The sequence below is a fragment of the Rosa rugosa genome, chromosome 5 (genome assembly GCF_958449725.1).
Source record: "Rosa rugosa chromosome 5, drRosRugo1.1, whole genome shotgun sequence".
NCBI lineage: Eukaryota > Viridiplantae > Streptophyta > Magnoliopsida > Rosales > Rosaceae > Rosa > Rosa rugosa.
Window position 1 is genome coordinate 9905305 of NC_084824.1, and position 27399 is coordinate 9932703.

General features: G+C 36.0%; 1 protein-coding gene and 1 long non-coding RNA gene across 15 annotated transcripts; one reads left to right on the plus strand and one right to left on the minus strand.

Annotated features, from left to right (window-relative positions):
• Positions 1 to 737: 737 nt before the first annotated feature.
• On the minus strand, positions 738 to 26729 carry LOC133709065 (transcription initiation factor TFIID subunit 7-like). Of its 4 annotated transcripts, XM_062134665.1 has the most exons (7): positions 4854 to 4947; positions 4280 to 4425; positions 2914 to 3455; positions 2266 to 2399; positions 2050 to 2169; positions 1722 to 1795; positions 738 to 1264 (listed from the first exon to the last, which is right to left on the minus strand). In XM_062134665.1, exons 3-7 carry the CDS (start codon positions 3023 to 3025, stop codon positions 1093 to 1095), a joined length of 612 nt encoding a protein of 203 aa, XP_061990649.1. In that variant the 5' UTR covers positions 3026 to 3455; positions 4280 to 4425; positions 4854 to 4947; the 3' UTR covers positions 738 to 1092. The 4 variants fall into 4 exon arrangements, with proteins under 4 accessions (XP_061990649.1, XP_061990652.1, XP_061990650.1 ...); XM_062134668.1 differs by lacking the exons at positions 4280 to 4425; positions 4854 to 4947 and adding an exon at positions 26550 to 26729 and having other exon boundaries at positions 2914 to 3027; XM_062134666.1 differs by lacking the exons at positions 4280 to 4425; positions 4854 to 4947 and having other exon boundaries at positions 2914 to 3027; positions 3181 to 3481.
• LOC133713038 (uncharacterized) lies at positions 12365 to 16953 on the plus strand. Of its 11 annotated transcripts, XR_009847720.1 has the most exons (11): positions 12368 to 12659; positions 13043 to 13203; positions 13699 to 13793; positions 13890 to 13923; positions 14021 to 14801; positions 15178 to 15423; positions 15745 to 15872; positions 15977 to 16132; positions 16272 to 16321; positions 16456 to 16554; positions 16640 to 16953. It is a non-coding gene; the product is annotated as an uncharacterized LOC133713038 (long non-coding RNA). The 11 variants fall into 11 exon arrangements; XR_009847723.1 differs by having other exon boundaries at positions 12365 to 12659; positions 14021 to 15423; positions 15993 to 16132; XR_009847716.1 differs by having other exon boundaries at positions 14021 to 15423.
• Positions 26730 to 27399: the final 670 nt, after the last annotated feature.

The following is a 27399-nucleotide window of genomic DNA, read 5'->3' on the forward strand; positions in this document are numbered from 1 at the left end:
AATTCACCGAATTATTGATGACCAAATCTAAATCTGTATTATGATAAATAAATAAAATTTAAATCTGTATCTTTTTTGCCCTCTCTTTCTTTCTCACTTAGAGGGACAAGTCATCGGAGACCTTGCCGGACTCCGAAGTGAGGTTAATTAACTCTAAAATTGGGTAAATGATCATTTCTCCTAAAATAGGGCCGTGACCAATCCAATTTCAGCTTACAAATTGTCCACTTACTCCACTATGAGTTTTTTAACCTCATTTACCCAGAGTCTAACATCTACTGACAATTTTACCCCTATTAATTAAATTGAAACTGCTCGATCTCTCCTCTCAGACTCTCTCTCTCTCTCTCTCTAAACTGAAACTCATCGATCTCCACCGGCGAAGAGCTGGAGCATCCACACCTGACCCGAGATAATCGCCAAGTACCAGATCCTAGCATACCAGAATTGGGTTAGGGGTCATCTTGAACTCAAGAACAAAAAATGGTGAAGCATGTAAACGATGTGGAGTTGTATTTGTTGATTCCCAGATACGAATATGTCCGATGTGGAGTTGTATTTGTTGATTCCCAGATACGAATATGTCAAACCAAGTTAGTCTATTGCGCATAGACTCGCTCAAAATTAATTTTGCAGACTTAGAAAGATTAGAGAACAAGAGCATTCAGTAGAAAGAAAAGGCTGCATGTTCAGCCCAATAGGAAGGAGTAGACGGTAACTTATAGTGGATGTGGGTAGCCCAAACATTCAAGCAACACTTCAAAAAAGACAATACCACAGCCTATAAATGCCTTTGGAACGAAGAAATGAAACTTGGCATAGCTTTGCAAAAGTACAAACTTGTAGACAAGTTTTCCACTATATACTACCAAATTATACAAGTTCTTTGAGAATCCTGAGGATATTCAGAACTGGCAAACCGACTAGGAGGAGATCAAAAATAATGTTAGTATACATGTTAATGTTATCAACACAACATAAATTTATGCTATCATTCAGAAAACAAGCTTTCATCCCTGTTCTTTTCGATATGCACATCTTAACTTCATCAAGAAGCTTGACGGGGAAACGATATCAGCACAAGGGCTTGCTTCAAATTGAATCGTCAGATTCATCCGAATCACTTCTATCAGGCTCTCCATCAGGCTCCCCTGTGTTTGTAGCAGCCTCAGGAATATCATTTTTTGATTCAGGTGCTGGTGCAGGGTTTTTACTTGTATTACCAGCCTTGCCATCTCGATTTTTCTCTTGCTCAGCTACTTCAATATGTGAGCTATCAAATCAAGGGATAAACAAAACAGAACATACAGAACTTTGCACATGATACAGATTGAATGTTACAAGACAACAGTGCCAAATCCATCATCACAGATCCAGAAAAGTTTCTGTATTAGCAGTGAGATAGAGTCACATATCAATTGATGTAACAGTACGCTTCATAACCTGATGAACAAGAGGCCTAAAAATTTCTTATAAAAGAGGAGAAAAAGGCAAGGAAAATAACATGTTCAGCTAAACAAAAAGACATAACAATTGCAATTTATGCAGCCTTCATGAAAATAAGGCCTAGTAAATCATCATAAATAGGGATGCATTCTAGGCTTAACAGTATAAGTTTAAAACCAAAAGTAGGAGGGATCATATTTCTCACTTGACCAAAATCTACTATTTCCACATTTTGCCAAACTTTAACAAAAAATGTTCAAACATTATATAAAAGGATATCCACATTGTCAGCTGGTCCACCAGCACTAATGTTCAGCAGATCTTGCTCAACACGCTGGACAAGCTCGGGCTGTAAAATGCAACAATATCACTATCAGCAACAACATCCAGATGTGAAGTATATGAGCGTAAGATAACTGTGCTGTAAAATAAAAAAGAAAGGCCTCAACAATTATAGGAGTCTCTCTCAGAAGACATTTCTTTCCAATTTATTTATGTTTTTTTTTACACTTTTACACCAAGCGACACTGGATTTCTTCTTTCCTACCGTAATATATATGGCATTAGTAAATAAAAAATCCAATGTAAAGATAGTAATGTTACATTTAGATCAGGCTCCCTGCGAAATCTTCGCTTTCGAGCATCCCTCATCGGAGGGGTGAGACCATGCCTGTACTCAACTGTATCTGGAGCAGGATCATTTGGATCTCTAACCATAATCATCTGTCAAAACCCAAAAATATCACATAAATGCCTTTGAAATGAAGCACTCACATAATTAGCTGTTTCAATATGCCTTTGACATACAGCACCCCCCACCTGACCAATATCTGCAGTCTTAATTAACACACTATCATCATACGTTTTGTAGGATTCCACAACAGTAGGAAGATCCAAGAGCGATGCAGGGAACCGGTCATTGCCAATTACAAATGTTCCACTCCGGCCATCCTCTGCAATATATTTCAAGCTTACATGCAAACCATTTGATGAAACAGGCCGGGTAAGGAAAAAACAAACTACGCACATACACCATCGTTACTGTTTTCCTCTCTACTTAGCCAGTTGCCATGTCCATATAACATACTCGAAATCATAATTAATCACAATGCTGGTATGAACAAGAGCTACAGGCACACTAAGCAGGCAAAAGATCGAACAATTTACAAAGCATCACGCCGAATTGCCATCCCAAGTCCAAACCAATTGCTACTAAATCCTCCAATATAATCCAACAAATGCATCACTCCCATGCCAAAGTACTATCCATGTATCACTAGCCACCATTCTCAAAGCAGCTTCATAACAAAGACCCTAATCAACTCTCATTGACGAAACAACACCGAAAATCTAGCCTTTTTTAATCCTATCAGAGGGTTCTGCCTTTTTATGTAACAGCAATGGCAATGCAGGACTAAACAGTTCTACTGAGGATGCATACAATCCAGAAAGTACATTTGCTCTGACCTTCGAAAGACAAATCCAACGACTTGTCGTCTGAAGAAGCATTCTCGCTGAGAAGATGATCTAATCTCTCTGCAACTGAAGGTGGGACTCTGAGTACGAATTGCTCCTCCATCACTACAAAACCCGTCTTTAAAGCCACAAAACGCAAATGCACAAAACCAAAACCCTAACCCTAGAGCCGAACCAAATGTAAAATTGATGGAGAAATTGACCTCCGAATGTAAAATTGATTGAGAAATTGAAGTCTTTGGTGGCCGATGAGATTACCCGTGGGAAATTCAAACGCAAAGAGCGAGATAGTGAGATTCAGAGGTGGCTGGAAGTGAAGCAGAGAAGGAGGGAGAAGGTTCTGTACTTTTGGCGGTGAAGCAGAATAGAGAGGGAAGGAGAGGACGCGCTTGTGTATTACGCGCTTGTGTAGACGGACATCAAGTCTTGCAGACTATCAAGGTGGACGGCGGGTTGCGAAATCAGATGCTAACATCACATCGCATGGAAATTGGAAATCAGTATAGACGAAAGTGAGCGACTCCCCTTTATCACTGGAAATGAGGAAAACAAATGTTTTTGTAAGAGCAACTCCAACAGATTCCCCATATTTTGATTTTTTTCTACTTTAGGGAAAAATAAGCCTCTTTTGCTCCAACAGATTCCCTATAACTATCCCTATTTTAGGGAAAGTGAGGAAAGAGAAAATCAAATTCCCTATATTTACAGCAAACTCTAAAATTTTAAGGAAGAATATGGAGATTTTAGAGATTGTTGTAAAATAGAGAATCTGTTGGACTTGGAGAAGAAAAAGAGGCTAGAGATTTGACTTTTGCTTCCCTATAATACAGAAATTATAGGGAAGCTGTTGGAGTTGCTCTAAGGTTTGTAAAAAGAGAAGCAGCCATTTCAGATCATCATTTTCTGTTTAATTATTCACTAGTAATATTTGCCCGCGCTTTGCTGCGGGAATTACTGTTGGATCAGATTTTTCAATTCAGTGTTAATATTTACAGTTGGATCAGATTTTCATTGGCTAAAGTCAGATAAAGAACAAAGAAATAATAAGGAGAAAGGAAAACCGTGATGAATGCAGAGAGCAACTGTTGGGAGAGAAAATAAGTTTAAAAGTATACATTATATCAAGATTGAATTGAAATGAAATCTAGTATACATTATATGAACATTGATACAATTTACTTTTAATCAAAAGTAACTTTAGAGTAAATCATCAATTTCATGCTGAAAATAGGAAATGATAAAGAATCAAATATAAAGACAGTGATGATCGTATTTTTTTAATATGAAGAGTGGAGAAGTAGTAGAGAGTATATTTTTATCAATCATGGTGATAAAATAGCTTGCAGAGAAAACTTACCAAGGAAGGGAGAAACTATTCTTTAGGTGTGTCTTGCGTTTCGGTCTCCAGCTAAAGAGTGGTTGCAGGTAGAATGCTCTTTTGATGCTTTTAGATATTCATTTCATAAGGTGTTGGCCTCTCTTGGTTTGTTGAGCACTTGATACCTAATCAGCAGCATATCAAATGAAGCATCATAAACAGAAGATTCACTATTGTACCCTATAAAACAAAGTAATGAGAAAAACTTCTGAAAAATACACCAGCCACACAAAACCAACCAAGCACAAAGCATGCATATCCTAAGGAAAAAGGCAGAATAACGTCAACTGAATCACTATAGTGTTTTAGTTTCATTGATCAAGAACAGGATAGTATTTTCAAAATAGTGTTTTCATATGGTTGAAAGTAAAGTCAATATATATGCACAAACAACACAAACAGCGTAATGAATATATGTGGTAACTGTGAAAACACAAAATCATTGAAAACCTGATTCTTTATCAGCAAGTATTGAATTTTGAAGCATTCAATCCTTGACCGATCAAATACACAAAAAAAATTTCAAATCAAATTCGCACAAAATCACAAATACCTTCCACTTGTTTTGTTCTGAGTAACAACTTTCCGCCTCTCTCTTCTGTTTCTTTTCCTTATTCCCTGTTCTCTTCTCTCTCTCTCTCTCTCTGTTTTGTCTCCTCTCTTTTTCTGTATTGGATGAACAACAAAATCCGAAAATTATGAATCGGAGCATATAATAAGATATCAAACTATCAAATTAATAAAAATAATAGAATAAAAACAGAGACTTAAATCACCTACTACAACTTTGTCACCTTGTTCTTTTTTTTTCTTCCTTTTTCTTTCTTCAAATAATCATATATGCAAGTTCATGGAAAATATCAGAAAGTAATCATTTAGACATGCCAGAAACAAAGAAAAGAAAAACTTGTACGTCTTTGAAAATGATTGAATGTTAGGAAATTCATTTGAACTGAGAAAGAAGATCACAAATTCAACTAAAACATAGATTTAATTACTTGACTAACCTAGAGAGCAACCTCTGTAAGTGAAGATGCTCAAATAAACGCAGACTCAAAGCCGTTCTATTGTGCTTTGCTGAATAAGTAAGCTCCTGTAAATTTCATTAAAATCAAAGGATAGCTAAAGAAAGAAAAAGAAATAAGAAAAGAAGTATGTTCACAAATGAAACCTTTTCTATTTGATTTTAGTCAAATCTTCCTCTCTCAGACTATCAGTGAATTTCAATTTGGGAGCTGTTCAAAAAACAAAAATACAAATACAAATCAGTGAACTAAATCATCATAGGTATTTAACAAAAATACAAATACAAATCAGTGAGCTAAATATCTTTTATCTTCTTTGGCCTCCATAATCAGAGTGTATTATTTTAAAGCTCTTAACTTGAAATTCAATTGAAATGCTTTGATTTCACAAATCAGAGTGTGGCCCATTGTTCTGTCAATTTAATGTGAAATAATGCATATCAATTCAAAAAAAGTTCAAAAAGTGCAAAAAAGTTCAATACAAAATCTACAGCTGAGTTAGAGTGACCAAAGGTACTTCGAAATAGAACTGTATGAATATCAGATGGTAAACGAATCAAATTAAAATAATATGCTGAACTTTAAAGAAGATAAAAGGTATATGTGATTTTATTTTGAGAAATATATTTACCTTCTAGATGTAAATTGATTAGTTTCAGGTAGCCTCCTGCTAGTTCTGTTTTGGTCAGCCAAGTTTTTTTTGTGAGCGTGTGCAGAGAATATTTTTGCTGTAAGAAAACAGAAAATCTATCAGTAATTTGCATATTTCTAAGTGTGAAAAAGGAAGATGGACTTTTGTTCATACATATTCCTTATGCTTATTGAGTATGTAAATTACAAAATTATGTCACATTGCAATTCAAGGGAAGAAAAGACAAACTATATTGGTCTAATTAAACCTAAATGCAAAAACTAATATGTTCTGATAATTTAATAAAGGTAGCCAGTGCCTTAACATTGTTGTTTCTAAAACTGGTTCAACAGGTGAACTGTAGCTGCAAGTTATCATGCTAAATTCAAATCTGTCTCGTGTTTGAAACATGAAAATCAGAGAAGAAATTTGATAATACATAGAAATGCAATAAATCAAAGTTATTAAAATGTTGACATATTGAACCCAATGAATGAAATTCAGGACAAAAAAAAAATAGTACGGTAAAAGATCACAATGTTCACTGTTATTACCTACTATAAACAGTTTAGAACGCGAAGAGAGATGGCTTTGCTGCTTTCATTCTAAGATTTCAGAGATAGAATTGTGACCATGAAAGGTATTCTGTTATGCAAAGATGTAAATAATATTACAAACTATGACTTCGAACTGAGTATGGTATAGTAAAAAGATGAGTTAATGATAGGAATCTTAGCTGATAACATTTTGACTGTTGTTCACACAATGTAACACCTATATCCATGTATTAGCTTTACTGAGAAGTTTTTCATTCACGTGTATTATGTAAGATAAATTGGAATTATTTAATACAAACGATGCTTTGTTAACTATATGCTATATAACAAATACTGTGGTTTTGATTTGTTCTCTTGACTTCACAGTGCAAAAAAGCTTTGGCTTCGATAGATATTCAAAAGCTACAACAGATATTTTAATTAACAAAACAAAGAAAAAAAAAAAAAAAAGGTTTTTGTTTTGATGAATTGGAAAATTTCAGTAATCAATCACTATGAAGATAGCAGTACTTAATTCATTCCAATCAATCTCAAAAACCAAAATATCAGTATCTACCTTCTCCAAAATCCACACAATCTGATTTGCCGTCTTTTCTTTTGTATCGGAGTGGTTGATCTCTTATAAAGACTGCGAATCGTAGAAAAAACAGTTTGAGATCAATCGTTTTCAGGAACATATTCATATAGCCAAAATCAAACAAAAGCAGTTCGGTTAGATCAGTAAAAACTAAAAAGTAGATAAACATGATATAGATAATAATTTTTCATAGACAAAAAATTGAATTTCCCTGCAAACTTCTTCAATTCCTAGCCTTCTGCAATTTCTGCTTCTGCCAGCCTCCCAGATTGGATCTTTACTTCAATTTCCAAAACATTTTTCTAAGCTGTATTCACACTTTGTTTTCTACTCTTTCATTTTCAGTTTCATGTCAATTGTATTCAGTTTCAGTTTCTTTAATCCCACACATAACAACTTCTTATGTATACAATCACTTGCTTTCCTAAACAATTCACTAACAATCCTAACTCCCGCAGCAAAGCGCGGTCAACCTTTATCTCAAAGCAACTGATCTATGTTCAATCTAAAAAAATTAAAAACAAATAAGGTTACAGGTAGCAATATATAAACCATTATTTCATTACAAACAACTGATATCATTTTTGTGACTCGATTGCTAATCTAGTATCATTGTTCTAAAGTGTATAAGCCATTATAAGTCAACTTGCGGACCATTAAAACCAACCAAACCTCCCAACATGCCATTATCAGTCAACCTGCGGACCGTTATCAGTCTACACCCATTTAATCAATTACCAAAAAGAAACTATCTTTGAATCATGCCGATTCCAAAACGTTCCCAATTCTATATGAACTCTTACTCTCTCACAGTCGAAAAAAACACAGACAATTTGACACTTTGACCTTCCTGATATCAAATTCTTGAGAACAAAAATCAAAAGGTCAAACCTTGAACCTCTGCCAACTCAAAAAACAGTGCAAAAATTCACTTTTAAACTACCTTATGGAAGGTCAACAGCGATCGAAAATGCCCTTGAAACTTGAGAAATTGATAAGCGGCAAATCTGAACAGCTGAAAAGAATCTATGAATCAAACCACAAATCCACAAAAACCAACTATCTAAAGCTTCAATCAATCAGAAAAAAACTGCGGAAAAATTCAAAACCACTTACCCTTGCTGGACCCAAGTTCTTCGTCTACCCAAAACCAACTCAGTCACCAAGATTAAACAAAAAGAACAGATGGTAAAGATCGAATAGAAGTCGGATGCAGAGAGCAGATGATGATTGCAAAGATCTCTGATGCTGAAGATTGAATAGGAGTGAGTCTGATAATGCTGGAGATGGAATACAAATCTGACGCAAACAACGATTGGAATAGAACGGCTAAGCACGGTTTAGGATATAGTCAAATGGCAGGCGTGCAATAACCAACTGCACCGAGTGATCAAATGCAGGTTAGAGACGGAAATCAATCCCTTTGCCACAGAAATCATAGTTGATAAGGAGAAGCCAGAGACCGAAAAAACCTGAACCTTCTGGAGTTCTAGCATATTCTAGGCGGGTGTTTATATAATAGACTGAACGGCAGGGATGTAATTAAGGGCAAAAGAGTCATTTACTTCGGGCTCGAATGAACAGTGGTCACGCGAATGAACAGTGGCGCGTCAGTGAACAGTTGACGCCCTTTAGATTATAGATAATATGAATTGATCATGGCTTCACGGTGTCACGTAATAGTTTCAGAGTTTAATGATGAAGTAATTTTACAGTTTAATGATGAAGTGGAAATGAAACAAGAATAATATGTAAAGAAGTTTGATCTAGGGCTAAAGTCTGTTTAGTTCCTGTACTATGCCTCTCTCATCGTTTCAGTCCCTGACATTCCAATTTAATCTGAAAAGTCCCTGAGGTCTCAATTTCCGTCTAATAGGTCCTTTCCTCGGGAAATTAGGAATTGGCCTTGGGTGAAATGTCCAATATATTCCTCAGTTATTTCTTTTTTCTTTTTTTTCCTTTTTTATTTATTTTTTTCCTTTTTAATTTATTTTTTTCCTTTTTTTTCTTTTTCATTTTTAATTTCTTTTTTCTTTTTCCTTTTTAATTTCATTTTTCCTTTTTTTATTTTTATTTTTTTCCTTTTTCCATTTTAATTTCTTTTTTTTCTTTTTTCTTTTTTCTTTTTCCTTTTTAATTTCTTTTTTTCATTTTTTTCTTTTTCCTTTTTAATTTCTTTTTTTTTTCTTTTTCCTTTTATTTTTCTTTTTTTCCTTTTTCCATTTTAATTTTTGGGCCAATGATAAAAGAGGTCATTTTGAAGTTCCTTATTATAATTCAAGATACACAAATGTCTCCATGATAATTAAGGTCACATCTTCACAACCTACCACTAGAATTACATTTAATTACAAAAACTGCCACCGCAGCCCTCTCTCCCTCTCCCTCTCCCTTAAGCGCGTATGAACCCTTGTCAACTGTGCCTCCGAGGCCGTCGCCTTCCGCTGCTCCGCTGACAACTTGGTCCTCTGCCACGAGTGCGACTGGGACGCCCACAGCAGCTGCTCCGTCTCCACCGCGCACGACCGCACCCCAATCGAGGGCTTCTCCGGCTACCCCTTCCCGTACAGTTCATCCAGATCTCGGAGATTCATTCCGATTTTCGATGGCTCAGCCTCTCGTAAACAAAGACGACAATCGTGATGATGAAGGTAATGCCTGTTTCTAATAGGCAATCAATTTCACCGCTCTCAAATTCGATCTGGTTTTCTTCTCTCAATTTTCCATAATGTTTCGGTGCTCTGGTTCGAAATTAGTAAATTCACAATTCGTTCATCCGGATCTCTTTGTTTATAGCCAATCTGTTTGAACTGATTGTGTATTGTGAGGCGTATAAATCAGATTTTAGTGAATTATGGTGTAATTCTTGTTGATCTGGTTCGGTTTTGGTTGATCTGGTGTAATTCTAAGTTCTGCGACTCTTATGTGTCAATGCTGATAGTGAACTCATTGCAAATTTGCTTCATCAAGAACAGTGATTTGAAGTAGAACTAGAAAAAACGCTTCGTGGTAAGATGCTCTCCTTATTATTATGTTTCTTGTCCATGAGATAATTGGGAAGCTGATAAGATGTAAGTATTGGATTACTCGAGTTTCTATATTCAATGTTAGGTCTGCATGTGATTTATTAATTTGTTGGTGGGTGTTGTTCTTTTCCTTTTTGTGCTCTGGATTAATTATCAGTTTGATATTTACCCTACTTTGACTTGTTTTTTGCTACAGGCTTGATGTTTATATTCATGATTGCTTGTTGAAAAGGAAATTGACTACTTCTGCAAATGCATTTATGGCTGAAAGAAAGGTTGCTACAGATCCAGTAGGTAATGCTTTTAGCTTTTGATACTCTTTTAATTTAGGGCTAAATACGAGTTAGTACCCTGTGGTTTAGGTCCAAAATCAATTCAGTCCCTGAACTTCTAATTTCATCAAAAACACCCCTGCACTTTCAATTTTGATCTAATAGGTCCAATTTGTTAATATTCTGTTATGGGTTCAAGTTATAGTTGGATTATTTGTTGAAAAACTATTTATTTTTAATAGTAGGACTCACTCCTAAATTGACTATGCAGACCACCTCGACACCACATCATAAAACATAGGTCATATATGAGCCACATTAACAAGTTAAATAACTCAATTGTCGGAAAACTAACAAATTGGACCTATTAGATCAAAATTGAAAGTGCAGGGGTGTTTTTGATGAAATTAGAAGTTCAGGGACTGAATTGATTTTGGACCTAAACCACAGGGTAGTAATTTGTATTTAGCCCTTTAATTTATTAGTAATAATAGTGTAATTGATGCATCACTTTTGAGTTGTTCCCTTTTGTTGTCATATTGACAAAATTCCACTTTGTATGTGTTTGCATAACGTTGTTTTCGATGACTTCATGGTATATATTGAGTGATTTTCTCAAGAGTAAACATATTTTAGATTTGGATATGCAACAATTGATGCACCAGGAGGATTCTACTTTGAATGGTGGTACGTTTCTGGGACATATTCATTGCAAGGACAAATGAAAAGCACTCAGAGCCTGCTGCAACTTACATTGGGGTTTGGTCATAATGTTATATTTAGATTTCTTTCTCAGCAATATTTTCTTTCATAAGAAAAGTCACTGTCAATGATTTGAATTATGTAATAATTGCATGTCACTGACAATGTCACTAATTAAGTCATTGATCAAGTCATTGGTCATGTCATTGGCTAGTGAAGTCATTGGTCAAGTTGTCCCTAGTTAGTGAGATCACTGGCCATGTCACTATTAACCTCAAGCCACTGGTCCTGTCACAATCATGAACATGTCATTGATGATCTTCTCATTTTCAAAATTTTGCATAGGACACATGGGACGGGGTAAAAGAAAAGAGAGGGAAGAAAGTGAAGAAGAAGCAGAAGTTCTAGCCAGGAAGAAAAAGAACAGTAGCAAGGACAAAAGAAATTTTAGAAATTTGTTTATGGCTTAGGATGCAAGTCACTGACCTGACCAATTGTAAACTCTAGCTTACCAAATCAAATAACTTTTTTATATTTTTATGGTGTCATCATTGGTATGTTTAGTTTTCCTTAATGAAACATTATTTTTATAGACCTTCTGTTATGAACATGTCACTGGCCAGGTCACTGGTCATATCTAATGTTGATCATAAGTCGATAGCCAAGTCATTAACCAAGTCACTGTCAATTACACTACTACAAAAATCGAAACACACAACACTCATCACACAACGGAACAGAAATCTGCTGTTGTGTGTTAACACAAACTCCGTCAGACAACGGTAAAATTCTGTTTCTGTTGTGTGAATGTAAGCAAATTGAAAAAAATAAAATTAGGAAGATATCACACAACTGAGTTAAGACGTTTCTATTGTGTAAATGGGAAGCTGATTTCCCTCCATTCTGAGCTCATAATTCCCTCTCAGAACAAGCTCACCAATATGGAATTTGAACTCGACACACAACAGTTTTTTCTTATACGTTGTGTGATTGAATGTTGTATGAAGTTCGAAAAATCCTACTAGGTGTACCTTGTGCAAGATGCACAAATTTGTACAACAGATTGTTAAAGATCTATTGTCAGATCATGGAACTTGGTTGCAGAGCGCGCGGCAAAGTTTCATTCAAATCAAACATATGTAGGCATAGGCGGCAATTTTCCCTCCCCTTGTTTGTCCAAATTTTTACCTATATACATTCACACAACAGATTCTTAACTATACGTTGTCTGACAGACTTAAAAAAAAAAAAAAAAAAATCACTGGCTTACCCACGACCACGTTTCAATAAACTTCTCTGTCTTCCCCGACTCTCTCTCTCTCTCTCTCTCGCCCTCTCTCTCAATACTCCCTTATCTCTCACTCTATCCTTTCCCTCACACCTTCGCCACCTTCCTCTCCAGGAAGATGTCGTCGCTAGCCAAGCCTTCTCTCACCGCCTACTCCACTCCTAGGTCTGCCTACCCCAACTTCCTTGCTAACCTGCGCGCATTTACACGCACCCCATTCCTCGTTGCCGTGTCAAATCCCCGCAAGCTGTTACCAGAGATGCAGATCCTTGTCGATGTGGGTAAGTGAGAGAGAGCGGCGAAAGAACACAACGCCTAGCCCCCGCCTAAAAGCATTCTAATTCCCACCGCTCCCAAAACCTAGGGTTTTGATTTTTTGAATTTCCCAAATTTTCAAATTAGGGCTCTTAATTTTTCACTTGAAATGCATAAATGGTAGCTTCAGGAGAATCTATCTCACAACTTGTTCTTTAGATTCCACTTTATCATGGCTTTAATCCAACCCTATGCGATTATCAATCCTTATTTCAATTTGGCAGTGGATCTATTACCAGAATCGATCGATTTGTGGTTTTTGATTTGTGGTTTGTGTTTTGATATGATGTTTTCGATGTGATATTGTTGTTGTTGAGCTTAGATTTATGTTCATTCCATTTTGATCTAGGCCCTGCAAAGTAGACTTTTGGGATTTTGGGGTTTTCAGCAAGACGACGCAATCTCCCACTAGCTCTCTCTTTTTAACTCTACAATTGTGCATATATGGCCATGACTGCTCAGACCCAGGAATAGCTCCTTGCCGCCCATCTCAAATAGCAAACCATCGATGTAAGCTTTAACTCTCTGTCAAGGTTAAGTGATTATATGGTGCTTTTTAGTGTAGAAATCAAATAATTGTTTATCAAAGTTTTAAGATTTGTAGGTGGGTATTGTAAATGTTAACATGTGTTAAGATTGCAAAGATTCCAATCTTAACATTTACTCGAAGCTTTTGATATATCAAAGTTTGATAAACAATTATTCGATGGGTATCAAAGATTGCAATGATTGTAAATGTTAAGAATTATTCTTTTGAATTGAGCAGGTATGCCTTGTTTCAAATTAGATATGTGAGCTGTTGTTGCCATGGCGCTACCTAATTTGCATTGTCTAGCTTAAATGAGTATCAGAATTGCAAGTGTGATTCTTTTTTTTTAATTGGATAACTTATTGTATATAATCAGAATGATTATTCAGTTTATTAGTTTAATAGTTTATATCTGAATTTTTGGCTCAAATGACTCTTGTCATCTTCAACTTATTATCATCTTCAACTTGTTTCAGGTGATGCTTTTATCAGGGGGTATTCTGTGAGCAAGCTTTTGAATCTGCCATCGCATTATGCAGCTGGTTTGATATTGGTTGCGTGCTGCGCGGTGGTATGTCTTCATATGATATAGACATTTGTATTTATATCCTTCACTTCATCATCTTTCTCTCTGAAATTAATTTTTTTGTTTGTTGACTTCATGCAGGAACAACAAGTAACATTGTCACTTATATCGCACGGTATATATACTATCTTCTTATTTAGTTATTTGTGTCAAAAAGTCTGGTTTTATTTTCTGTTGCTGAAAGTTTCAGTTTTCTGTCAATACTTTCTTAGGTCCAAATTGTCTATTTCAAAAAATATTTCTGTGTAAGCAGCATGTGGTACTCATCGCACTCCTCCATGGTGCGAGCAATAAAGTTTAGGCAAGTTCAATAAGTATAGTTATCTTCCTAGATAATACATAGATCTATGTATTTCAGCAATGAATGTAGAAGGCATTCTCGCTGCAGGTTTTGTATCTTTGTAAAGAAACATATCAATTTAGGGCTTAAAATCCTAAAGTCCACCTTAATCTGATAAATGTTAGTTAAAGATTATGAAACAGGTTTTTGTATAAATCACTCATTTTCTGATTTATTTATCCTTCTGTTTTTTGTTTTTGTTTTTGTTTTTTTCATTGATTGTTTATATACTGCTTTTGAATTAAATATCAAGTGCCCCAATTGTTGTTTATTTGAAAACTGTGGCTCCCTGTTGCTTTTGGCTTATCAATCATTCAAGTTAATCAAACTTGTGTAGAAGTAAAATCTTAAAAAAAATTTCATCACAGTATTGTGATTAGCTGCTTAGGCAATGAGTTGAGTAGGGATGAGTTTTCTTGCTTGCCTATCCGAATCGAATTTCTTGCTGCAGTTTTCTTGAGATTATATTGAAACTACTAGATTCCTTGATTAGTTCACATCACAGCTGCTTTTGTGTTTTTTAATTCCATATGTGCATTTGCAATAGTGATAAGTAATCATAAATTTTCTCTTTGATAAGGAGTTATAAGCTAATACGGTGGTCGATCTTGGTGGTTCTGTAGCTATCAACAATGTCGAATTCACAAAATCATGTAAGACCCAAGGCTCTGCATCCCAGTACAAGCATACCAGCAATGAGGAGTCATACCAATATATTGTAAGATCAAAACCTGTGCAAGATTCTGGTGCAGGTTATGATGAAAAATTGGTTGAAATGATAAATAGTGCCATAGTGGATAGAAGTCCTTTAGTTAAATGGGAAGATGTTGGTGAGAAGATTATAGCATACCTTGATTTCTTGTGTGAAATCCTGAAAAAAAAAATTTCTTTTTCTTTTTTGTTAATCTGTTATATATTTTACCTAAAGTTGTTTTTAGGATGAGTTCTTTTACCTAAGGTTATTTTTTTTGTTATTGATAAAGCTAGTTAGTTTTTAGATTAAGGTTATTTTTGTTTATTAAGCATCAGTGGATGCTAGCTTCACGTGTTTGAAACCTAGAAGCCACCTAGCTCAAGGTCTTATCTCTTTCACTGTTTGACTTTCATCTTTCTTTCTTTTTTTTTCTATTTTTCTTCCCCATCGAGATACTTATTTGGGATGAGTAGGTTAGTTCTGTTTTTCTTTTTTTGAGACTGCGGATTGAAGAGAAAACAAGGAGAAGAACTAAACTTCTTTCCGATTTGGGTTTTAAGAAGCTCAGTTATTAAGTTGAGGTGAGGGTTACAAGTTGCTACTTTGTGGTATTCTGCATCTATTTTCATACTTTGATAATCTCCTTATTGATTGCTCCTTTAGATTATTGGGTTGAAGTTTCTAGTGTTGAATATATGTTCTGTTTTCGTCAAATCAGTAGGGATATGAATTGTGAATTTGCTGGTTTTATTGTGCTACAATTGTTTTTTGTTCATGATTTGAGAATTGCCTTAATTGTGTTTTAGAATCCTCTAGCCAACAAGAGAGTGGCTGATGCATAGTTGTAATTAGGTATCGAGCTTCTTTCATTGTTTGTAACTAAATTACTATTCCATTTGTAGGTAGGTAGGGCTTGAAAGGAGTTCTGTTGGGCATTGGTGGCTGGATAATATAGGAAAGGCTTTTCAAGAAGGAAAAATTATGAATGTATGGGTTCTAGGCAACTAGCAGGCTTGTTCATATCTCTTTGGTAAGTGATTAGCGTGAACTAAACTCTAGGAATTAGACTTTCACCTAATATAATAAGCCTGCAGTTCATTGGCATGTTTTTATAACCTTACTAATCATGTCCAGGCTCTATGAGAATCAGAGTCTATGATCAGATAATGTGCTTTGTGAACTGTCACTTGGCTACACATTTGGAAGCTGTCAATCAACGCAATGCTGATTTGATCACATGTATCCAAATATGGTCTTCAATCGGTCATCTCTACCCTAACACAAGAGCTGGTATGATACTCTTACCTGTTTTAGCAAGTCAACACCTTCTCTATACTAATACAAATCATTTGTTTCTTTTGGGGATAGTGTTGGTATCATTGTCTCTTAAATTTTTCTAACAGTTTATCTATTAATCCTCTGTGTGCAGGAGTATGTTAAGAACTCCTTGTTTCCACACTCTCTTTCTTCTTGTCTCAAGTATGAATCTTAACTTAGGTTTTTCTTGTTACTTTTTTTTCTGGTGAACTAATTGCTTCAGTACGTAGTTATCTTATATTGATATTCGTTTTGGGTATCAAAAGAATTATTATACTCGTTTATACTGCTTTTAGGGTATTCCTCCTCAACCTAACAACAAGGAGTGTGGCTACTTTATCATGCGATACATGAGAGACATCATTGAGGATAAAGACTTTTCATTTGTTAACAAGGTACAATTAAAGCTTGTTTATTCTGTTTGTGTTCCAACAAGCTTTTTATGGTAATTTTGACTTGGGTTACTTGAATTTTTTTCAGTGGGAGAGGAGAAGCAACCAAGTTTATACCCAAGTGGATATTGATGAGATGAGGAATGAGTGGGCTAGGTTTGTGGTTAATAGATATGTGTAGAAGCCATCGCATATGTTTTTGGAAAACATGATGAATTTTTGCTTGTGCTGATAGATATCGATCACATGAAACAATTATCAGCTTTTGATTCATGCATGCATTGGTCTAGCTAGACTAGGAATGCTTTCTTTGTTTGTTTGGTAGTTTAATTATCTACTTTGGATGTTTAGTTGTACTTGACTTATATAGTTACACTAATGATATGGATCAATGTGGCTTTATATGTATTGTTCATTTGGTAATGTACTGTTTTTGTGGTAATATATATATATATATACATGAAGCATTATTGTTTCTGGAAAATTGTTCCAGCTAGTTAGGTCATGATTGAACAAACAACAGTTGACAACCAAGTTGTGAGAACCAAGCTCAAACAACAGACCCTAAAATAATCACACAACTGGTTTATAATGCTCACACAATGGTTGATAAAAAGAATATGTTGTCTGAGTTCTCCTCACACAATTCGATAAGGCAATCTCAGTTGTCCAAGGTTCAGTCATACAACACAATGCAAAATAACATGTTGTCTGACTGTAAAATGATTCAAAATTAAGGCTTCTCGTACAACAGTTACTAGATGTTAGCCAATTCGATTACAATATTCACACCACAGTTAAGACAATATAGTTGTTGTGTGAACCAACAACCAACAACAGAAAATAACAAAATTCTGTTGTGTGAGATTCATAACACACAATAGAAATAAAATTATCCCTGTTGTCTGAATCAATCAACAGACAACAGATATCATTTCATTGGGTTGTCTGTTACTTATCTCAGACAACAAAGAAAAAATTATGTCTGTTGTGTGTTATGAATCTCAGACAACAGATAAACAATATAATTGTTGTGTGTTATGAATCTCAGACAACAGCTAAATTTCATTTTCTGTTGTCTGAATGGCCATGCCAATGCCGAGGCATCCCCGCGCATGCCATGCCAGGCACATGCCTGCGCAGAATTCGCACAACAGAACTAAATATCTGTTGAGGAAATGAATATTGCACAACGGCAATTTCACCGTTGTGTGATTTTTGAATCACACAACACTCGTTTAGACCACAGTGAGGCTGGTCATCACACAACTCCAAATCTCCGTCGTCTGATTCACTTATTGTAGTAGTATACATGTCATTTGCCATGTCACTGGCCAAGTCACTGTTATTTCTAGGTAACTGTTAACCTCATGTCTCTGTTATGAACATGTTACTGACTAAGTCACTGACCAGGTAACTGTTAACCTCATGTCTCTGTTATGAACATGTCACTGGCCAGGTCACTGGTCATATCTAATGTTGATCACAAGTCGATAGCCAAGTCATTAACCAAGTCACTGGCATGTCACTGACTAAGTCTGTCACACCCCGAATTCTGAATTTAAGTAATTCATATTCGAAGCATGAACCTCAAATACCCTGTTTATAATCTCAGAATTTTTTTCTCAAAATCAACTGTACATTACACCTCTCGATAATTACATAAACCAAATCCTCAAGCTACTTATTACAATACACTCTCACCAAAACAAATTATAAAGCTCAAGAGAGCACAATTCTCCTCACAAAACAAATGCTATAAATCTAATACTAATACTCTAAACCGCACGATCACTGCCCTGATTCTCCTGACCTGTAGGATTACCCGCTACACATTTTGAATAGTGTACCGGGAGTTGCAACAACACAAAACCCGGTAAGCTTTTGACAGCCCGTATGAGTAAACACGAAAGAACTGTTGATTTATTCAATTATATTTACTATAACTCAAGTAAACAATCAACACACTCACAAGGTAACTCCAAAAATCACAGAAACATATAAGTATATTCTCGATGCTTTCTTTTAAAACTCCACATTTGACTGATCACAACCAACAAATATTGCAACATTAATATGTGAAATAACATTAAAGCAAAGCATGCTTGATTCTCTTTTCACTAACACCTTCACATATTAGCAATATATCACAGATAGATATTTGATCAAAATAATATAAGTACACTTTTCATTTTAGTGAATTTTCGGATTAACTGGTAACAAATCACAAATCCACGTACTAGGGTATGTCTACTATACCCAAAATACGGGTAAGCCGCAGCATACTAAGGCTACTTCCAAAGTATGTATACCCAAGGTCGGCTACTTCCTTCCTATGAGTATAATAGTGCACTATCTACAGGGACTAGGGCCCAGGCTTAACGTCTCATAACACCAAAACACATTTACCAGTAATTCATTTAAGCACGGGGTTGTAGGAATCACCCGGCTTCACAACTGTACTTCTCAGACATAATCAAATTCACAAAATACAATCTTTATGATTTATAGATCGTATATATGTATATGTACACCCACATAAAGAGACATATTATTTCAAGATAAATCTTTATTTCTTAAAATAATTTCCACATAATCACATTTGGGCATATAAAATAGCTTTCACACCACATGATCAACATTTCATTATTCAACAATTAAAATGCGAGATTAATAGCTTGAGTAATATCCAATCCATTCTCAATCATTTCATCACACCAATCACACATCAACCAATATATATATTCCACGTAAATATATATATACGTAATCATCCGCTCAGGGATGACCACTAATACCAACTATAGTTCAAGCATAAAAACCGTGAAATTCATTTGTACAATAAAATCATTTTACTTACCTATGGACCATAGTTGATCAAGTCCATATGATTTAAAACAAATATTTATTCCACAAATATTTTCACACAATTGCGATAAAAATAAAGTAATTAAATTTATTCGGTTCGTAATATGAACCACGTGAGGTTTACTCACCTCTAATCCAGCTGCGTCTTCTTAACAGCTCAAACTACAATTCCACGAATCGTCCGCCAAATCAATCCATCGATCACCTAATCCAATAATGATCTTAACTTAGCCAACAATTCATAAACGTATTTAAACGACGATCCAACAGTCAGATCTGAATATAATGATGATCCAACGGTCGGATTCAAATTAAACGATGAACCAACGGTCGGATCTGAATTTAATGATGATCCAACAGTCGGATCCTCACGGATCGCCTTTAGGACCATCCTCCAAAATTATCACGAAGATCCAACGGTCTGATCTTCCTGAATCGCCCTTACTAATATCTCCATAAATTTATATGAAAATCCGACGGTCAGATTCTCACGAATCGCCTTCCGAATTACTGTTTTACAATTATACGAAGATCCAACGGTCGGATCTTCGCCCGTGACCTCACAAAGTCATCGGTACAGTCATACGATCAACATATCTAAATTTGAAGCAAAACCAATGGTCTGATCTTCGCAGATCGTAAACCGAAGATAAAACGTAAAAACCGTAAATAGTAACGTAAAAACGTAAATCCACTATTTATCAACTTTTTCTAACATGACCATGTTATATATCAAAACGCTCGTATGGATGCATAGATCATCGCCTAGATAATGAAAACTCGAAATATGGTCTGGCGCGCCGCCACAAGCGGTGGTCAGTGGGCGGTCAACGCGGCGGTCAACTCCGGGTCAACCACCTCCGATGGCAAAGCGACCAACTACAAACTTGTTCAAAATGAAAGGGTGATCGACTTCCATACCTGGAGCTAAGTCTGGTTTGGCCTAGATCGTCCTAGATCAAGCTTTGAAGTTGGATTAATCCGGAGCGTCTGATCTGATTCCAGATTGAATCAGAGCCGTCGAAAAAGTCAAACCTTGATCAAGCGCTCTACACCCAAAATCGTCATGCTAGGCCTATATGGGGATGATCAGCATGAAGAGGAAATCACGAAAATGGGAAGGATCGGCCGAGGGAACGCCGGAAAACTTGAAATCCGGCCGGGTCACCGATCGGTGGCTGGGGAGCCCCGATCTCCTTCTGGGAAAAGCGGCGGTGCAAGGGGAGGCCACTAGCCGGCTGGGCGTGGCACGGCGAGTCCGGAGAGGGCCGGGTCGTGGCCGGAGGATGCCGGGAAGTGCCCTTTCCGGCCGGGTCGGGTCGGCGGAAACCCGGCGGGTCTGAGGCTGAGAGAGAGAGACCGGAGGGACTATTCCGCAAAATTGCAAACTTTCGTCCTTAATGAAAAATCAGAAAATTTCCATATTTATAGAAAATTCCTAATTTTCAAATATTCATAACTTATTCATACGAACTCCGAATATTGCGTTCCACATATGCACGCGATCGTATCGACAAGCTCTACAACTTTCATGAAGGAAGTGTTCCCAAATTTTGAACGTATAAAAAGTCAACTTTCTCGACCCCCTAAAAAAACGTTCGTTTTCGAAAATAAAATCGTTCGAACTAATTCCACAACTTCTCCAAGCTTCGTACTCGCTCCCACTATCGTGAAATCGTTTCTAAAAATCCATGGAATTTAATTTGGATTTTTCGGGGTATTACAAAGTCACTGACCAGGTAACTGTTAATCTCATGTCTCTGTTATGAACATGTCACTGGTCATATCTAATGTTGATCACAAGTCGATAGTCAAGTCATTAACCAAGTCACTGGCATGTCACTGACCAGGTAACTGTTAACCTCATGTCTCTGTTATGAACATGTCACTGGTCAGGTCACTGGTCATATCTAATGTTGATCACAAGTCGATAGTCAAGTCATTAACCAAGTCACTGGCATGTCACTGACTAAGTCACTGACCAAGTAACTATTAACCTCATGTCTCTGTTATGAACATGTCACTGGTCAGGTCACTGGTCATATCTAATGTTGATTACAAGTCGATGGTCAAGTCATTAACCAAGTCACTGGCATGTCACTGACTAAGTCACTGACCAGGTAACTGTTAACCTCATGTCTCTGTTATGAACATGTCACTGTCAATTCCTGACCAAGTTACTGGCCATGTCATAGGCTATGTAACTGGCCAAACGACTGTTAACCTCAAGTCACCGACAAAATCACTGATCATGTCACTTACCATGTCATTATTATACATGTCACTGACCATGTCACTGTCAATCCCTGACCAAATTACTGGTCATGTCATAGGCTATGTAACTGGCCAAGTTATTGTTAATCTCAAGTCACGGGCAAAGTCACTGACCATGTCACTGTCAATCCTTGGTCAAGTCACTGTTAGGATCAAATCACCGACAAAGATGAGCCACATCACATAATGTTAAGGAGGAAGTTGGGGGCCAAGAATTAAAGTATATATTGAAGTTTTTTTTGAATCAGTAAATTAAATATGAAAAGAACAAAAGCCCCTCATCTTACTCATATGGTGCAGGGGAATCAAAGCACCAAAATCCCGAACAAATGAAATCAAAAAAATCAACATAGATCGATCAACAAACACTCTTCCTCAAGTAACAACATACAATATGTCAATATGTGCTCCATACAATTTCCATGGCATTCATTCCCTAACTGATCACTACCCTCCCCCCACCCACTATTCAATAATACCCAGAAATATAGAGGATACAACAGAATAATCACTTTTATGTAGTATATCTACCTAGGCACGCCAAAATTCCCTCTTGTCTTCTGCTAAGGAGAGTATATCTTCTCGTGTTGAATCCTCTCAAGGAAGGATTATGACAATTAGAATGGAGCCAAAATTTGGAACCAACTGTCCACTTAGATCAAAGAAGTATCTCTTTGAGGACTAGGAGAACCAACATGAAAGCGGACATGATAACGAGTACTGTAGCGCACATCACCATTCCTCCTTGTTTCTATGTTCTCTTGGCCTGTAAACCCATATTTCCATTAGGACAAACACAAAAATAGAGATGCTTAAACAACTGACAGCTGAAGTACAATAATTGACAAAAACTAAAATGTTACATGTATATATAAGCACCCCTGGGGATGAGAGAAGAACAGCTCTTCCTTGCACAAAACAGAGCAGAAAATCCTCCTTGTGCAAATCCAACAGAGCAGCAACCCCTCCTTGCATGCATCTTCTAGTGAAACCAATGAACCAAACAGTATGGTGGATTTTTCAATGGTGACAAAAAAAAAAACCCAATAGATACGCTCTTATTTATTTCGAAAGCTAGCACTAGTTATGGCTCTTCTTCGGGAAATGTAATGGGATCACCATGTAAGAAGCACATTGATATTAGAATTTTTTTTTATGTGCCATTAAAAACACGACTAGCAAGAGTTGTACTTAGCAAATACCCCTCATACAGAACACCCATAAACATAGCACTGAAACAATAATACCTTGGTCAATTTAGCTTCTAGATCAGCTGAAGATTATTGGCCAAAGACATCCTGTAACACAACATTTTTGTTGGGATAGAGGCACCAAACATTGCTTTTTCCTGGATTTAATGTAAATTTCAAAAATAAGTTAATGATGCCACAGGTGTAATATCCATAGAAGTAAACCAAAAAACATAAGAAACTTCCAAATCTAACTGCTAAAAAAAAAAAAAAACGCTGACAACTTCACACCAAAAATAAAAATAACACTGGCAACTTAAGTTCATCAATTTAGCTTCGTAGTGTAATGTCAATTACTAAATTTAAACACAAAGTTGCAGTGGCTACAAAAGATAATAAAATAAAGCATATGTTTTGTCATAGTCAAAACACTTTGTAAAAGATGTTTTCTACACTATGGAACATGCTATGTTTCCCATACAATAGCTTAATATCTAAAGTCTCAAAATGCCCGAATCAAAATAAAATGGTCAACAATTTAAGGAACCACATTTATTGGCCCTATCAGTTTAAGTAGGAAAAGAACAAGTAGACCTGCAATCGCATTCGAGGCCAAACAGGGCACTGTACCACACTTGAACACTTACAATCTTCCAAAGGAATCCAGCAGTGCAAAGATGTGATGAACATGAAATGGAGATGAAAGGCATATTCGCCTCCTACTACGAATTCACCCACCCAGAAAAATCAACATTACGCCCTTACATCTGTGTTCCAAACAAACTGCTAATCTTACAAGAAAATCAATTCGTCAATTCAATTAAGCCAATTGTTCTTGCTTGACAACAATTGTGACCACACCACAGATCGTACCCGTTTCTTTTCTATTTAATTATCAAACGCACATACTGTAAAATCAAAATGAAAAATGACTTAAAATGAATCGACCAACCTGATTCTTCAGCCTTCTAAACATCACACAAACTCAACAAATCAAAATTGTGGATCCACAAGAACCGAAAACACTCACAATCTCAGTGAACCTGTCAATCTTTCCAAGGATCTGACTGATCGAAGGCTCCACCTCTCAAGATCCTGCGACGCTCATCTCGAACTCTTCCCTTAGTGCCATCTCCGAGTCTGAGACAGCTCAAAATCAAAATCAAAATGCAAACCAGTAACAACATCCAACAATTTCTTAATCCATATATCAGCATAATCTTTGGAGCTAGCAGCCCTAATTCAAAATTGGCTGGAATAACAAAAATTTCAAATGCATACCAGAACCACAGAGAGAAAGATCTAGCAAATAATGGAATAAAATTACAGAGAAGAAAAACAAGAAAGAAATCGAATGCGATGCGGACAGATAAGGATAGAGGAGCAGCTGAAGAACACAAACCTTTGGTGGTGGAGAAGATCGGCGAGGGGAGGAGTTCTTGAGTGAGACTGACTTTTCCGTGGGCCATCATCAACGAATCAATTGCAGGAATTTGACTGAATTGAAATCGAAATTAGATTTCTAGGGTTTCGGGAAATGCAGGGTTTGCAAAATGAGAGACAAGGAGGGGGAGAGAGGGATGCGGGTTTGGGTTGGTGAATCTATGTATGTATTGATCAGTTTTTAGGCTTCAAGGGCAGAATTGGAATCAAAAAATTTAAAAATTGACCTTTTTTAACATTTATCATATTATTCATAAGGACTAAATTAATATTATTAACAATTCATTATGGATCTTTTTATCAAGTGGGAAACTAGTTGATTTTTTTATCATTTCACTCTCTAAGGTGACCTTTTTCATCATTTCCCTTTAATTTTTTTTCTTTTTCCTTTTTAATTTCTTTTTTTTCTTGTTTCTTTTTTGTTTTTCCTTTTTAATTTCATTTTTTTTCTTTTTCCTTTTATTTTTATTTTTTTCCTTTTTCCATTTTAATTTCTTTTTTCTTTTTAATTTCTTTTTTCCTTTTTTTATTTTTTTATTTTTATTTTTTTATTTTTATTTTTTCCTTCTTCTTTTTTTTTTTCTTTTTCCTTTTTAATGACCATCGTATTCTGCTGCATCGTTAGCGCCACGTCAGCGAACCAATCCAGATCGACCCGAAACCCCAATTCTTGTTCTCCACGCCAGCGGCCATTTTTCTTTTCCATCACTATTCTTCTTCTTCACTTCTGGGTTTTGTCAACTTGGCCATCAAAAACCACCATTTCAACCAAACCCAAAATCCAAATCACCATTTTGAGCAAGACCCAAAAACCTCAGAGTTTGAAAAAATGGTAGTTTTCAGTGAAAAGTTAAAAAATGGTAATTTTCAGTGAAAAGTTTCCAAATTGAGGCTTGATGTGGAGAGAGAAAGTGGGATTTGAGTGGGAGAGAGAGAAGTAGGCTGTGAAAATAAGAGGGGAGTGGTTTAGCGGCGAATTTCCGAGCTGATTGGGAAACAGATGGGTTGTGGAGTTTGATCAGAATGGGATTGGTGGGTTGAGGAAGTAGAAAGTAGGCAAAACGAAAAAGAAAAAAGAACTTAAAAAGGAAAAAAAATTAAAAAGGAACAAGAAAAAAAGAAGAAATAGCAAAAAAGAAATTAAAAAGGAAAAATAAAAAAGGAAAAAAAGATATTAAAAAGGAAAAAAAGAAATTAAAAAGGAAAAATGAAAAAAAAGGAAAAAAGAAATTAAAAAAGGAAAAGAAAAAAATGAAAAAAAGAAATTAAAAAGGAAAAAGAAAAAGAAAAAAAGAAGAATTTAAAATGGAAAAAGGAAAAAAATAAAAATAAAAAAAGGAAAAATGAAAGTAAAAAGGAAAAAGAAAAAAGAAATTAAAAAGGAAAAAGAAAAAAAGGAAAAAAATAAATTAAAAAGGAAAAAAAAGAAAAAAGAAATAACTGAGGGGTATATTGGACATTTCACCCATGACTAATTCCTAATTTCCCGCGGAAATGACCTATTAGACGGAAATTGAGACCTCAGGGACTTTTCAGATTAAATTGGAATGTCAGGGACTGAAACGATGAGAGAGACATAGTACAGGGACTAAACAGACTTTAGCCATTTGATCTAATTAACAATTTGTTCAGATAGTTCCATGTTTTGTGTGAAAAAAAAGTTTATTTTCTTTTCTGCAGTGTACGTACATCCAAAAATTCTTTTTGGTTGTCTGTATATATTTTGTTTTCTTTACATTCAATAATTCAAAATTGTTTTGTTCTTGCAGATTATATGCAAAAAACTTTTCTGCTGCTGTCCCTTTGTCTGCTGCTCAATATTATCTTGGTTTTGTATTGTTATTCAAGTATGAAGTATAAAGTACTGTAGTCTTCCCTACCCAGATCTCTCATTTCCCTTAATTGATTGAGCTCTATATACATTAATATGTAATTAATTAGCCGCCTAAGTAGACCGCCTAAACTCATCCCTTTACATAAACTACAAATTGCTACAGAATTTGATCAAAAATTAATACCAACCAAAACTCACAAAACAAATCCATGAAATCAAGTGAACCACCATGTAACAATAAAACTACAACCTGAAACCCTCTCAATCGATTACCCAGATTCCAAATCCAACCCCCAAGACATAAAAACTTACATTAATCCAAAACCAACAACACCCAATCAACGGAAACGACAACTAACAACAACCATAGCAAAAGAAAAGTTCCATACCTGCAATCCTCACTCTCCCGAAACCCACCAACACAACAGATTGAAGATAATTGAAACCAAACACTCTTACTTCTCTTTCTATCAAAACACCACAATCTTGGATTAATATGGATCCAAATCTTGCTATGGATCTCTACTTCTGTCTCTCCCTCTCGATCAACTGAAATCAGACCTCTTCCAAAACAAATCCAAATCAAATGAGATGCCTCCCACGCCATCTCTTATGATACTTTATTGAGTTGCTGTGCAAAGCTAGCTTCTTCATTCCAAGAGAAACAGATTACTACATTAACATTAATGAAAATTTCACCTGCCAAAGTGTTTGAAATTGAAAGTGATAGTGATAGTTTCTTTAGCTTTCTCTTAATTCCTTGCCTCTGCAATGTCGTTCCATGGCTATGATCCCGGGGATCGTAACAATTGGTATCAGAGCCTGCAACTGGGCCTGTTTCCGACTAGTCCGACGGGTTACAGCGATGGGTATTACTGCCTTCCTTCTTCTCATCCTCACGTTACCCAGTTCCCATCGCACCCAAGCTACCGACCACTTCCTTCTCAATTTCCATTCCAACCGAGTTACTCCCCACCACCACCACCTTCCCACACAATCATCAATGGGTTTGTTTTCCCTCATCAATTTCCATCAACCCATACTCATCACTCACCTGATTCTAACCCAAATCCCTGGATCTATCCTTCTATTTCACAAAGCCATTCCTATGACCCATCGGTTATTAGTGTCAATTCACACTTCGTCTCCACCAAAACCGCATCTACATCACCTGTTTACCATTCTGCTCCTTCAATTCCAACTTTTCAGTCACCCTCAGTCTCCACTTTTGTGCCCCAA

What these genes read in the sequence shown, in the direction of transcription:
- LOC133709065 (XM_062134668.1), bottom strand. Translation starts at nt 3,025, where the DNA reads ATGGAGGAGCAATTCGTACTCAGAGTCCCACCTTCAGTTGCAGAGAGA. An exon ending in AGACTGCAGATATTGGTCAG is followed by an intron (nt 2,170 to 2,265) that starts GTGGGGGGTGCT and finishes GGGTTTTGACAG; the next exon opens with ATGATTATGGTTAGAGATCC. An exon ending in GCAGGGAGCCTGATCTAAAT is followed by an intron (nt 1,796 to 2,049) that starts GTAACATTACTA and finishes TGCATTTTACAG; the next exon opens with CCCGAGCTTGTCCAGCGTGT.